The 13,382-nt window shown below is 40.3% G+C and overlaps 1 protein-coding gene across 1 annotated transcript in view; it reads left to right on the forward strand.

The window, feature by feature from the left end:
* The first annotated feature begins 232 nt into the window (after nt 1-232).
* The window catches only part of LOC120055278 (potassium voltage-gated channel subfamily H member 6-like), a 70,133-nt gene continuing 56,983 nt past the window's right edge, over nt 233-13,382 (forward strand). The window contains exons 1-2 of the mRNA XM_039003163.1: nt 233-308; nt 3,520-3,750. Of these exons, the coding sequence (XP_038859091.1) occupies nt 233-308; nt 3,520-3,750 (307 nt within the window). The remainder of the gene's footprint in view (nt 309-3,519; nt 3,751-13,382) is intronic.

Below are 13,382 nucleotides of genomic sequence, written 5' to 3' on the forward strand. Positions count from 1 at the left end.
ATACTATTTGTTTGGGTAATGTATAAATACAATCGTCGGAGTGTCTGCTTTAGAAAGTGATTAAAAAAGTAGTTGACACGTCACGCCGCAGGACTTGGTGGTGGCTGTCACATGTTTTCAGCTACTTTGGGATTTTTCTAGGGGTCACATAGGCTACAGCGGTGCAGAGTGCTAGATCTAGACAAGAGCCTGCGGTCCAACTTTCCAAACCGAGGGAAATACCGCCCAAAAGATGCCTGTTCGGCGGGGACACGTGGCTCCTCAGAACACTTTTCTGGATACAATCATCCGAAAATTCGAAGGACAGAGTAAGAACTTTTTTACTTCAATATTGAGTCATTTGGGGGAACCATGCTGTGGTTTGGAATGTAATGCAAACCGTGTCTTTCGATTTGCAAAATGCTTCTTAAATGCAATTTGTGCCGATTAAAATGAAAATACAAGGCTATTATTGTAGGTAGTCTGCCTGTGTTCATTATAGTTCATAGGTTTCATGAGATGTGCCCACTTTCTATTATATAGTGTTATGATTGTCCTGTAAAAAGGAGCGTATTGTCTCTGCAAAATTTAGCCTTGATATGACTTTGCAAATATTGAACCAAATAATATAGATGAAGATTAAAGATGTACAGTATGCCGCACATTTGATTGTATAGTCTCAGGGTTAATTATATGTTTACCCTCTTGGTATTGGAATTTTACACACATAGTCTAATGATAAAGGCATGGCTACATTTCTACCTGACATTTACTGGGAGACTAATATTTCAAGTGGATATAAATAGGGCAGCAGTGTCTGTCAGAGCATAAATATGGCTTATATCACAGCAGGACCTGAAGAACCCGAGCTGCATTTCTAAGCAGGATGGGAGAGAGTAAAGCAGCTACATTTCAATAACTAAAATCCATCACTGAATGTTTCCTTCTGGGGACATATTTTGATACCAAAACGTCATCTACTTGTTTTTCTAAGGCTCTAAACAGTTTATAGTTTTGATATAAACAGCAAGTCTAGTAGTTGAATGTGAAAACAGACTTGCACCTTACAGATTCTCCCATCTTAGTTCTCATGCATGGTTTACATGCCTTGGTGTCACTGATATGGCATGTTTGGTCAAGTAGAATAACCAATTTAATTTGTATTTTAGTTTACGAAAGGTTCAATCAGTAAGGCTGGAATGAATGCTTGCTTTAAATGTATCCAGTAAGCATAGGGTAAGGTGGGGTAACTAGCCCCCCCCTAAGAACAGTGTCCAATTGCTGACACAAAAAAGCAAAGTTTGGTAAAAATGAGGTATATGGATGGTCATGCTTAGGCAAGCAAACTATGACGGGAAATACAGTGCATTCAGAAAGTATTCAGACCCCTTGACTTCTTCCACATTTTGTTACGTTACAGCCTTATTCTAAAATAGATTAAATAAAACATTTTCCTCAACAATCTACACACAATACCCACAATGACAAAGCAAAAACATGTTTTTAGAAATGTTTGCAAATGTATAAAAAAAATGTTTAACAGAAGTATTCAGACCCTTTGCTATGAGACTCGGAATTGAGCTCAGGTGCATTCTGTTTCCATTGATTATCCTTGAGATGTTTCTACAACTTGGTTGGAGTCCACATGTGGTAAATTCAATTGATTGGACATGATTTGGAAAGGCACACACCTGTCTATATAAAGTCCCACAGTTGACAGTGCATGTCAGAGCAAAAACCAAGCCACGAGGTCGAAGGAATTGTCCATAGAGCTTCGAAACAGGATTGTGTCGAGGCACAGATCTGGGGAAGGGTACCAAAACATTTCTGAACATTTGAAGGTCCCGAAGAACACAGTGGCCTCCTTCATTCTTAAATGGAAGATGTTTTGAACCACCAAGACTCTTCCTAGAGCTGGCCTCCTGGCCAAACTGAGCAATCAGGGGAGAAGGGCCTTGGTCAGGGAGGTGACCAAGAACCTGATTGTCACTCTGACAAAGCTCCAGAGTTCCTCTGTGGAGATGGGAGAAGCTTCCAGAAGGACAACCATCTCTGCAGCACTCCACCAATCAGGCCTCCACCAAGCCACCTCAGTAAAAGGCATATGACGGCCCACTTGGAGTTTGCCAAAAGGCACTTAAAAGACTCTCAAACCATGAGAAACAAGATTTTCTGGTCTGATGAAACCAAGATTGAACTCTTTGGCCTGAACGCCAAGCGTCACGTCTGGAGGAAACCTGGCACAATCCCTACGGTGAAGCATGGTCAAATCAAATCAAATTTTATTTGTCACATACACATGGTTAGCAGATGTTAATGCGAGTGTAGCGAAATGCTTGTGCTTCTAGTTCCGACCATGCAGTAATATCTAACAAGTAAGTAGCAGCATCATGATATGGGGATGTTTTTCAGCAGCAGGGACTGGGAGACTAGTCAGGATCGAGGGAAAGATGAACAGAGCAAAGTACAGAGAGATCCTTGATGAAAACCTCTTCCAGAGCGCTCAGGACTTCCGACTGGAGCGAAGGTTCACCTTCCATCAGGACATCGACCCTAAGCACACAGCCAAGCCCACGCAGGAGTGGCTTCGGGACAAGTCTCTGAATATCCTTGAGTGGCCCAGCCGGAGCCCTTGAACCCGATCGAACATCTCTGGAGAGACCTGAAAATAGCTGTGCAGCGACAGTCCCCATCCAACCTGACAGAGCTTGAGAGGATGTGCAGAGGAGAATGGGAGAAGCTCCCCAAATACAGGTGTGCCAAGCTTGTAGTGTCATACCCAAGAAGACTCTAGGCTGTAATCACTGCCAAAGGTGCTTCAACAAAGTACTAAGTAGGGGTCTGAATACTTATGTGATTTTTATTTTGTTTTGTATTTTTAATACATTTGCAAACATTTCTAAAAACCTGTTTTAGCTTTGTCATTATGGGGTATTGTATGTAGATTGATGAATAAGGATGTAACATAACAAAATGTGGAAAAAGTCAAGGGGTCTGAATACTTCCCGAATGCACTGTAAGTGGCTACAGTTGACCATTTTTTTGTTATTTAATGAAATCTTAATTTTACAAAAGTTTTTCCCAAGTACTGTGGGTAACTGCCCCCCTGAAGATATTTTATAAATGTATAATTAACTCTTAAAGGCTAAAGTCTGTGTCTTATTTTAATTAAATAAATCAAATATTTAAACAAAATGGTATTGCACATCTCACTATTAATAATTTTTGCACCAACTCATGTCCAAATCATCCTAAAGTATCTGAAAAAATGACTTTGTAATTCAATGATGTTACTTGAAAATGATTTGGACATAATTTGGAAAATGCTAATTTAGGTACCATTAATTTACATTAGATTTGCCCCATCTGGATCTGATGATCATTCCTCAAACTATTTAATAAAATGTCTGATTGTATTCTGACTCATTCACTGAAGCCTGTACTAGATTGAACTGTAGTAGACTGTATTATATGTGATGACAAATTGCAATGACTCTTTAGATTAAAACAATATTGATCTATTACTCCCTCTCTCCTCAGATCGCAAGTTCATCATCGCCAATGCTCGCGTGGAGAACTGCGCCATCATCTTCTGTAACGACGCCTTCTGTGGCATGTGCGGGTACACACGCGCTGAGGTCATGCAGAAGCCGTGCACCTGCAGCTTCTTGTACGGGCCGCACACCAAGAGGCCTGCCGTGGCCCAAATGGCCAAGGCTCTGCTGGGCTCCGAGGAGAGGAAGGTGGAGATGTCCCTCTACGCCAAAGATGGTACGACCCGACCCGGCACAGCCCGCCAGGGCTTCAGCATGGCTCACATTTTATTTTTAAACATAAAATACACATAGGAATAGTGGTTATAAAGTATTTCATTCATCAGTGTTTAATCTTTCATTTTAGGTAATTTTTTTAGGTAATGCCAGAGGCTTTTATTGAGATAATGAGATCCTTATAAAGGCTTTGGGTATTGGTTAATCCTAGTTTGATAACACTTTACTTGAATGCTCTGTCATAAGGACCACATAACACTGTCTTGATGATGGTACAGAAATGGATGATGTTTTTTGGACCATATAGCTGGAGAATGAGATGTGCATATTGAACATTCCATTTCCCCTCTCAATGTCCAAATGGTCCATGTGTTTATGTGACTCTATTATTCCTCTCATAGGTTCCAGCACACAGCTGTGCCAATTACAAGAAGAGATAGGAAAGCAATGAACTATAGATAGTGTTTTTATGACATCTTGATTGCTCTCTTCAGTGCCTGCCTCATGCCTCTCCAATGTACTCTAAATGGACATGATGCTTCCTACACCCAGAAAAACAGCCCCCTACACACACACACACACACACACACACTACACACACACACACACACACACACACACTACACACACACACACACCCTACACAGGGCAGGTGGGAATAGCGGAATCAAAACAATAGTAACAAAAGACAAAGAGTTGTGACCCAGCTCACTCATAGCATTCAGTGAACCATATGTTTCTTAGAGCTTGGTGGGAGCGTGGTTGTCCTATGGTGCAGGATAGTTGCTTGTCTTTGGGACATTCTCAGCACATTTAAGGAACTTGACAAAATAATGTTTTTTTACTTTAAACAGAACGTTTCCTAAAAGTTCAAACATGGTTACATTTTGTGTAATGTTCTAGGAACGTTCTCCAAATGGTTTGACATGGGGAATGTTCTCCAATAGTTCCTCATGGTTCTTCAATAAAAAGCTATGTTTATATTTACAGTACATTTTAGTCATTTAGCAGCCGCTCTTATCCAGAGCGACTTACAGGAGCAATTAGGGTTAAGTGCCTTGCTCAAGGGCACATCGACCAATTTTCACCTAGTCTGCTCGGGGATTCAAACCAGCGCTCTTAACCGCTAGGGTACCATAAAAAAAACACAAGAAAACATTAGTAACATTTAAATAACTTTCTAAGAATGTTATTTAAAAATATACATTCCGTTCTCAGAGTCAACAAAACTCTCTCTATCCTCTATCTTAAGTGTGTTCAGGTGTGTTGGCCACGCCCACTAATTGGCCACACCTGATCTTAATGAGTGCTTGTTCTCTTTAAAATGGGGTCAGTTTGAATAGACAAAAATTAACAGCTTTGTGTGAGTTTAAAAAACATGGCATGCTAGCTCCATCCTGGTGGCGCAGTGGACTAATTCCATGAATAGAGAATAGAAGATCATAGGTTTAAATTTCAGTGATGCTGTGACACAATAAAATAAATGTGTTTGCATGCCTAATGCCAAGTGGACACTACACAACTTTTAAAATCCTAACATTGCTGAGCCTCTCACATTAAACAACCACCTTTCCTGTAGTTTTTTGTCTTGCCAACGTAGTGGCACAGACGGGGCATCACACACTAGAAGATTCTTCACTTGGTCGTGATGATTCTCGATACGACGCTGTCTCACTACAACAAGGATGTGATGTGATTAGATAGCTAGAACAAGCTTTGGCTCAAAGCAGCCTCATAAACATTTTCAGTCAGACCTTCACGCTTGCCATAATGAGTTGAAATATCTAGCAAATACATTTTGAGTTGAATAACATTGTGTGTAAAGAGCTTGTCAGAGCTGTAACGATTTGACACTATGGCAAGTACAAACGCATACTAGTACTGGTCAATGCTCCTGCTCGAGAGTACACATTCTGGGTGCTGTGATAAAACGTCATCTCACTAGCTCCTCCTCTGGAGAGCTCTAATTGGCTGTTGCTGATCATCGTTCTCAAATCTTGTCGTTGCATATCTCACACTACAAGAGCATTGCAGATTTAGTGCCGATAAAATCAACTGTTTGAAAATATCGGGACGTCTGGGACTGCTCAAAGACCGGATCGGTAGCCCTCAGATTACGTCTCTGATCCGCTCACATTAAACAAGCGTTGAGAACGGCCGCTTACCCCGAGTAGGCAACGACATGGGGATTTTGTTTCCGATCTCCAAAACCTGTCTGGCATAGCTAAATCGGGGCCAAACTCGTGTACACCCAGCTTAAGCAAATTAATTTCCATGTGTCCTATCTGTGCTTGGAGTTCAAAAAAAGTTAACCCAAACTAAGCTAGCAGTGTTATTAAAAGTCTTATTGAAACATTCAGTGAAAGTTTTAAGGAAGTTATTCAACAACCTCCAAATAATCTTTACATTTTATTCACAACATTCACAATGTTCTCAGAACATTATTTAATTACCATCAAATAACCTATCATTTCCATTCTCAGAGCGTTAATTAAACCTTCCAGGAAAACTTTCAGGGAACCATAGTAAAACATTCTCAGAACCTCCCTGCCAACCTAAAAATGTATGTTCGCGGAACAGGCAATATTTTCACTTCTGTCAGAACGTTTAAAAAACGTTCACTTTTACTGGTCAAGAAACAAATGGCTTTGTTCCCAGACCAATGTGAAACCAAAAACCTCCAATGAACCAAATGTGCTAGCTGGGGATGGCTTGAAGGACGATTACTCACTATGGCGCTCAAATCCCAAAGGTAACCCCTGGATTTTTGAATGGTTGCATAAGAGTCTAAAACACACAATGCCCTCTGTCTGTTTCAAGGCTAGGAGGAGCAGAGCAGGGGGCGGGAGACAGTATTGTATCATGTAAATCAAATCAAATTTTATTTGTCACATACACATGGTTAGCAGATGTTAATACGAGTGTAGCGAAATGCTTGTGCTTCTAGTTCCGACAATGCAGTAATAACCAACGAGTAATCTAACCTAACAATTTCACAACAACTACCTTATACACACAAGTGTAAAGGGATGAAGAATATGTACATAAAAATATATGAATGAGTGATGGTACAGAACGGCATAGGCAAGATGCAGTAGATGGTATAGAGTACAGTATATACATATGAGATGAGTAATGTAGGGTATGTAAACATATAAAAGTGGCATTGTTTAAAGTGGCTAGTGATACATGTATTACATAAAGATGGCAAGATGCAGTAGATGGTATAGAGTACAGTATATACATATGAGATGAGTAATGTAGGGTATGTAAACATTATATTAAGTGGCATTGTTTAAAGTGGCTAGTGATACAGGGCAGATGTAACTTTTTGTGTGCTGGAGACTTATACCGTACGTAGGTGTTAATTTTTTACGAGAGATTAATACATTCATAATTATAAATCCTTTTGCATAACAGTCTGTATCAAAGTAGACTGAGGTAAATTTAATAACAGTGGCACAGCATGCATAGGCATTGGATTCAGTCATTCGTTAGTTAAGATCAGGGAGTTCACAGCCAGCCAAGCTCTCATGCAGGCAGCTGAATCGATGATCTCATCATATACACAGTGAGAGACCCTACTAATATACCTAAACTCCCAGTAGATTGAAATGGTCTTTGTAAACAAGAAAAAATTTGGCACAGTGTGTCTCAGTCCTCACAGTTCATCTCTCATGAGAGGTCATTAAAGCACAGGTGAATTGCTCACCAGAGTATTCATTCATTCCAGGAACTCAAATATACTGACGACAAACATTTTTATTTAACTAGGCAAGTCAGTTAAGAACAAATGCTTATTTACAATGATGGCCTGGGAACAGTGGGTTAACTGCCTTGTACAGGGGCAGAACAACAGATTTTTACCTTGTCAGCTCAGGGATTCAATCTAGCAACCTTTAAGTTACTGGCCCAATGCTCTAACCACTAGGCTACCTGCCGCAAATCAGTAAACATATTCTCAGAAATGAGCAGCAATCCCCGGAAATCAGTGTCAAACCTGGTAACGCTGCAATGTGTTTGCATATAAAAGTTGCAGGCAACTGATGTATTTTACACCTTTGAGCCATATAATGTTGAGTATCAGAATACAGTGCCCATTTAGTGAGTTCCTGAGTGACTGAGATCTCCTTGAGGGTATTGGAGTAATGACCTCGCTAAAGGTGTAGATAATACTGTAGAATATAGCTGGAATAACCTAATGGCTATGGAGATAACCTTGGTGTTCACTACATCCTCAGTTTAATCCTAGTTAACCCCTTGAGAGTGTGCTCCGTAAATGATAGATGTACCGGGTGTTTTTTTGTTGGGGGGGGGGGGGGGGGGGGGGGTACTAATTGGATCGTTTTTTTCTGTAAAGATTGTCGCAGCAGCTTAATGTTGATTTTCTTGTGAATTACATTGCGGAGGAGTAACAGGGGAATTATTCCAAAATGTATCTGGATTTTGTGAATGCTGTCTTCTGGGCCCAGTCCAAGCACAACAAAGCTCAGGTTAGCATCTCCCTGCTGCCTAAATCTCTTTGGATCGTAGAACAAGCCCAATTTAATCTGCTTTGAAGTATGATAGTGTAAAGTTACAGCACGGTAAAGCTTTCTTCCAGGGTGATTGAGGCTCAAGGTAACTTTGGATATGATGACATCTCATCTCGCTGTACTGGGATGAGTATTTTTAAGCAAGCAATCTGCATTTAGATTACTACTAGCAGTTTGAAGTAGTAGCAATCAATTAAATACATGCTCATTGTTGTGCTTCTAGTAAATTATTGGATGTATTGTCCTTTCAAACTGGGCTCAAAGACATAACAGCTGTGTATAGTATATTATGTACAGTTGAAGTCGGAAGTTTACATACACTTAGGTTGGAGTCATTAAAACTCGTTTTTCAACCACTCCACAAATTTCTTGTTAACAAACTATAGTTTTGGCAAGTCAGTTAGGACATCTACTTTGTGCATGACACAAGTCATTTTTCCAACAATTGTTTCAGACAGATTATTTCACTTATAATTCACTGTATCACAATTCCAGTGGGTCACAAGTTTACATACACTATGTTGACTGTGCCTTTAAACAGCTTGGAAAATAACAGAAATTATGTCATGGGTTTAGAAGCTTCTGATAGGCTAATTGACATCATTTGAGTCAATTGGAGGTGTAGCTGTGGATGTATTTCAAGGCCTATCTTCAAACTCAGTGCCTCTTTGCTTGACATCATGGGAAACTCAAAAGAAATCAGCTAAGACCGCAGGAAAAAAAATTCTGGTTCATCCTTGGGAGCAATTTCCAAACGCCTGAAGGTACCACGTTCATCTGTACAAACAATAGTACGCAAGTATAAACACCATGGGACCATGCAGCCGTCATACCACTCAGGAAGGAGACGTGTTCTGTCTCCTAGCGATGAATGTACTTTGGTGTAAAAAGTGCAAATCAATCCCAGAACAACAGCAAATGACCCTGTGAAGATGCTGGAGGAAACAGGTACAAAATTATCTATATCCACAGTAAAACGAGTCCTATATCGCCATAACCTGAACTGCTGCTCAGCAAGGAAGAAGCCACTGCTCCAAAACCGCCATAAAATGTGATGAAAGAAATAAACGCTGAAATAAATCATTCTCTCTACTATTATTCTGACATTTCACATTCTTAAAATAAAGTGGTGATCCTAACTGACCTAAAACAGGAATTTTTACTGGGATTAAATGTCAGGAATTGTGAAAACGGAGTTTAAATGTATTTGGCTAAGGTGTATGCAAACTTCTGACTTCAACTGTACATAGAGAGAGGATAAATCATTTCCGTTGACATCCTATGTTGAGTCAATATTTAGTGTCTAGTTAGCTGTACTGAAGTGTAACTATAGTTGGGTTTCAGTGCCTACACTAACCCCCCAGCTAAAGCACATTGATATGGTAGTAATCCCTCCCTAGTTGCTTCTCTGTGTGAGGCACCACATGAAGCCCAAGGACACACTGGCACATTACACTGGGTCGTCTATCTCTCCTGTGGTTTGTGTGTAATTGGCTTTTCAATTTGGGAGCAGCGTGTTTTCGCGCCATGTCTTTTGGCTGCCTTCCATTCACGAGACAGAGATTTGGGACTGGAACTCCTGAAGATTCCATCCTCTCATTATTAGCATTAGAGCAGAAGACTTGGAAGAGAGTAATGATTTCTATTTGGGTCATTATTATGGCACCTTAATCTGGTTAAGGAGTGGAGGATAAATGCTAAATCCTGTTAAAGGGGGATAGGGCCAAGCAAAGCTGGTAATTATTACAGGAAATTAGTTACTGTGGCTCTTTCACTCTTTTCCTGTAGAATCACCATAGTCAATAATCCATATTTAAAGTCTTGGTTATCATGATGTCCTGTACTACAACCAGAGCATTCCACCCATGAAGTAATTTATGATTTTTATAAGGATCCCCATTAGCCGACGACAATGGCGACAGCTAGTCTTCCTGGGGTCCGTGACATAATGAAAAAGACCACAGACAAAAATACAGTACAATTTATATCTAAAACATTAGCATGGACATTAGAGACACATAATCTTAATCTTAAAATTAAAACTATAGTTATGCTAAGAGTAGCACACTTGTCTTGGAAAAGTCTATTGGCTATACAGTACAGAGAGAGCATTTGCCTGAATTGATATTATGTGTGTTGAGATATATGATATACTGGATTGTCTTCATGAGTATTTTCTTTAGAAACATTCCTATCACCCTCCTTCACATCAGACTGTAAATATTTCTGTCATATACAGTAATATTAAAACTGTTCTGCATTAATATCTTATTTTTTTTTTGCCCTTCGATCACTTTTGTTATAGTTTTTTCCTACATATATTGTTTCAGCTGACCAATTCAGTGGCCTTGTGGCTGGAGTGTCAGTGACAGGTAGCCTAGCGGTTAAGAGTGTTAGGCCAGTAACTGGAAGGTTGCTGGTTCGAACCCCAAAGCTGACTAGGTGAAAAGTCTATTCATGTTCCCTTGAGGCACTTAACCCCTGCTTGCTCTGGATAAGAGCATCTGATGCATGACAAAACATATGTTTTTTTGAAGGTTGTGAGTTCAATCCCTCGACGAGTCATATGAAAGACATAAAAAATGGGACCTGATGCGTATCCGCTTGGCACTCAGCATTAAGGAGATAGATTTTGGGGTAAGGCCCTGCGATAGACTAGGGTCCTGTCCAGGGGGTGTACTTGTACGTCAAACTGCCTCATGCTACAGAAACAGGAGATAGGCTCCTGCCCTATTAGCCGTTCTGGCTCGCACAAGATAAGGCTACTTACTTACGATTTCTTTAGCTACTGTATGAGATGTAAGCCCCCATGAGGATAATAACGTGTGTCATATAGACTTATGACCACAACTAAACAGAACTTAATGAGATCCTGTTTCGGGTCTAAATCAGAATGCTATGGACATATTACACGTCCAAAAATATATTTACACTAATGTTATTGTCATAAGAAGGATGTCGTTGTATAAACATATCTCATGGAGTGATTTCTTCACGCTATCCTGTGAATTGGTGTATGCCACTATTCATTTTATTAGTTTAAAATATTTTTACGTTTCCAGACATACTGTAGCCTACAGCCTTCCTGCAGTTCTCCTTAAAAACAAGTCACGATTCAGGGATATTTCTCTGACGTCATACGTTGACAGATGCATACAGTAGGAGCAGAACAGGATATATTATAAATCTGCAGTGCAATTTCTGCCACAGGCCGCAGTGTAAGTCATTTATTACTACGTCTGGGCATGGGGTAATGAAATTGTCCCGCTGTAATGGGTAGAACAGTATCTGCTCTAAACTGGGGTTCTATTATACTGGCTTGTCACTGAAAAAAACAATCTCGGAAGTCCGATTTGGGAAACGACTGTTTTTTAGTACTATGGCTAATGTCACAGTTCAACGTACTGTAATACCAAAACTACTTTTAGTGTTAAGTGTACAGTTATTTTCTTCTTGAAAAGAGTGTAGTTTGAATGACTGTCTCTTCTTAACTCTAAGGTTAGCTATTAGAAAGCCCATTATTTTGTAACGATCAGAGGGGTTCTCACTATGGTTGAATACCGGTGACTGGGATACCGAGTTAGAGGTTGACACAGGAGTGAAATTTCATTCCTGTCTTGTCCTGTCAAAATTTTCCCGTGCTGTCTTGATCCTGCAACAGTTCTATAACCCCAGAAGTTTCCTGTCCCGGCCTGATTAAAATCAGTCCTGTCCCATGCCCAAGTGTACTTGTAGTAATCTGAAATAATTTCCTCTGTTAACTGCTCGTCTGTTTGTCCCCTGTGTAACTGACAGTTAGACTTGCAGGTTATGTCGTTGTTTTTTGTTTGAATTGTTTACGTGTTCGCTGTGTGGGGGAAATGATAAGACAAGCGGAACTACGTAGCTAATAACTGTTGTAACGGGGATCCTTATTGTAGCAACACACTTTTGGAGGGAAGGCAATCCCGCGCTATGTTAGCTAAGTTTTCATGTCATCGGGTGTAGTTCGTAAAGGTTGAAGCATGTATGTTAGGATGGTAAAGTTATAATTAAGAATGAAGTGTGAATTCATGCCAGGAATAATAAGTGTGAAGTTTGATTTCCTCCCTTCTGTAATAAACAGCCAATGAGGTATTTGTCCTTTATTCATGTGTTTAATCTGATACTGTTATAGATCCGGCAAAACTGTTTATGTATGTAAGCGCTTCAGAGTTATACCAAGCTAATAAGTCACTCGTAAGATAAGGAGGTTGTAAGAGTGTGCTTAACTGTATTTTCATTTACTTTATAGTTCTCACGGAAGGTGATAATTCTGACTAAATTTACAGAATAAAGCCGCCAGTTAAAATCAAGGAACGGTTGTGCTCGTGGTTACTGGAGGGAGCTACACCCTGCTCTGGGGGTTTCCACTAGCCCAACCGGCTGGCAGGTGGCACTATTATTCCTATTATGTCATCTGTGTCCAACTGGACTGTATTTTGAAATGTTTTATTTAACCTTTATTTAACTAGGCAAGTCAGTTAAGAACAAATTCTTATTTACAATGACGGCATACCAAAAGGCCTGCAGGGACAGGGGCTGGGATTAAAAATAAATAAAATCACTGGTTGCTGCAGAAAAGGAGGAGGTCAAAAGGGGGATGAGTGTAACCGATGTGAAATGGCTAGCTAGTTAGCGGGGTGCGCGCTAATAGCGTTTCAATTGGTGACGTCACTCGCTCTGAGACCTTGAAGTAATTGTTCCCCTTGCTCTTCAAGGGCCACGGCTTTTGTGTCGCGATGGGTATCAATGTTTCAAGGGTGGCTGTTGTCGATGTGTGCAGAGGGTCCCTGGTTCGAGCCCAGGTAGGGGCGAGGAGAGGGACTGAAGCTATACTGTTACATATGGAAATTGTCTTTCTTGGCTGGGCGTCTGGTAAAAACTGCAGTAAAAAGACTGCTGCAACCTGATTGGCTCAAGTAGCATTAGCCACTCTAGCGTGGTGGAAATGGTGTTTTATTAAAGGTGCAATATGCAGAAATTTTATGAAGTAAACTATATTAGGCCTACACACATTTTATTTTTTTTCTAACCCCTCCCTCAGTTTATAACTATTCCTATGCTGCCCATTCCTGTG

Source organism: Salvelinus namaycush, chromosome 11 (assembly GCF_016432855.1).
Source record: "Salvelinus namaycush isolate Seneca chromosome 11, SaNama_1.0, whole genome shotgun sequence".
Lineage (NCBI taxonomy): Eukaryota > Metazoa > Chordata > Actinopteri > Salmoniformes > Salmonidae > Salvelinus > Salvelinus namaycush.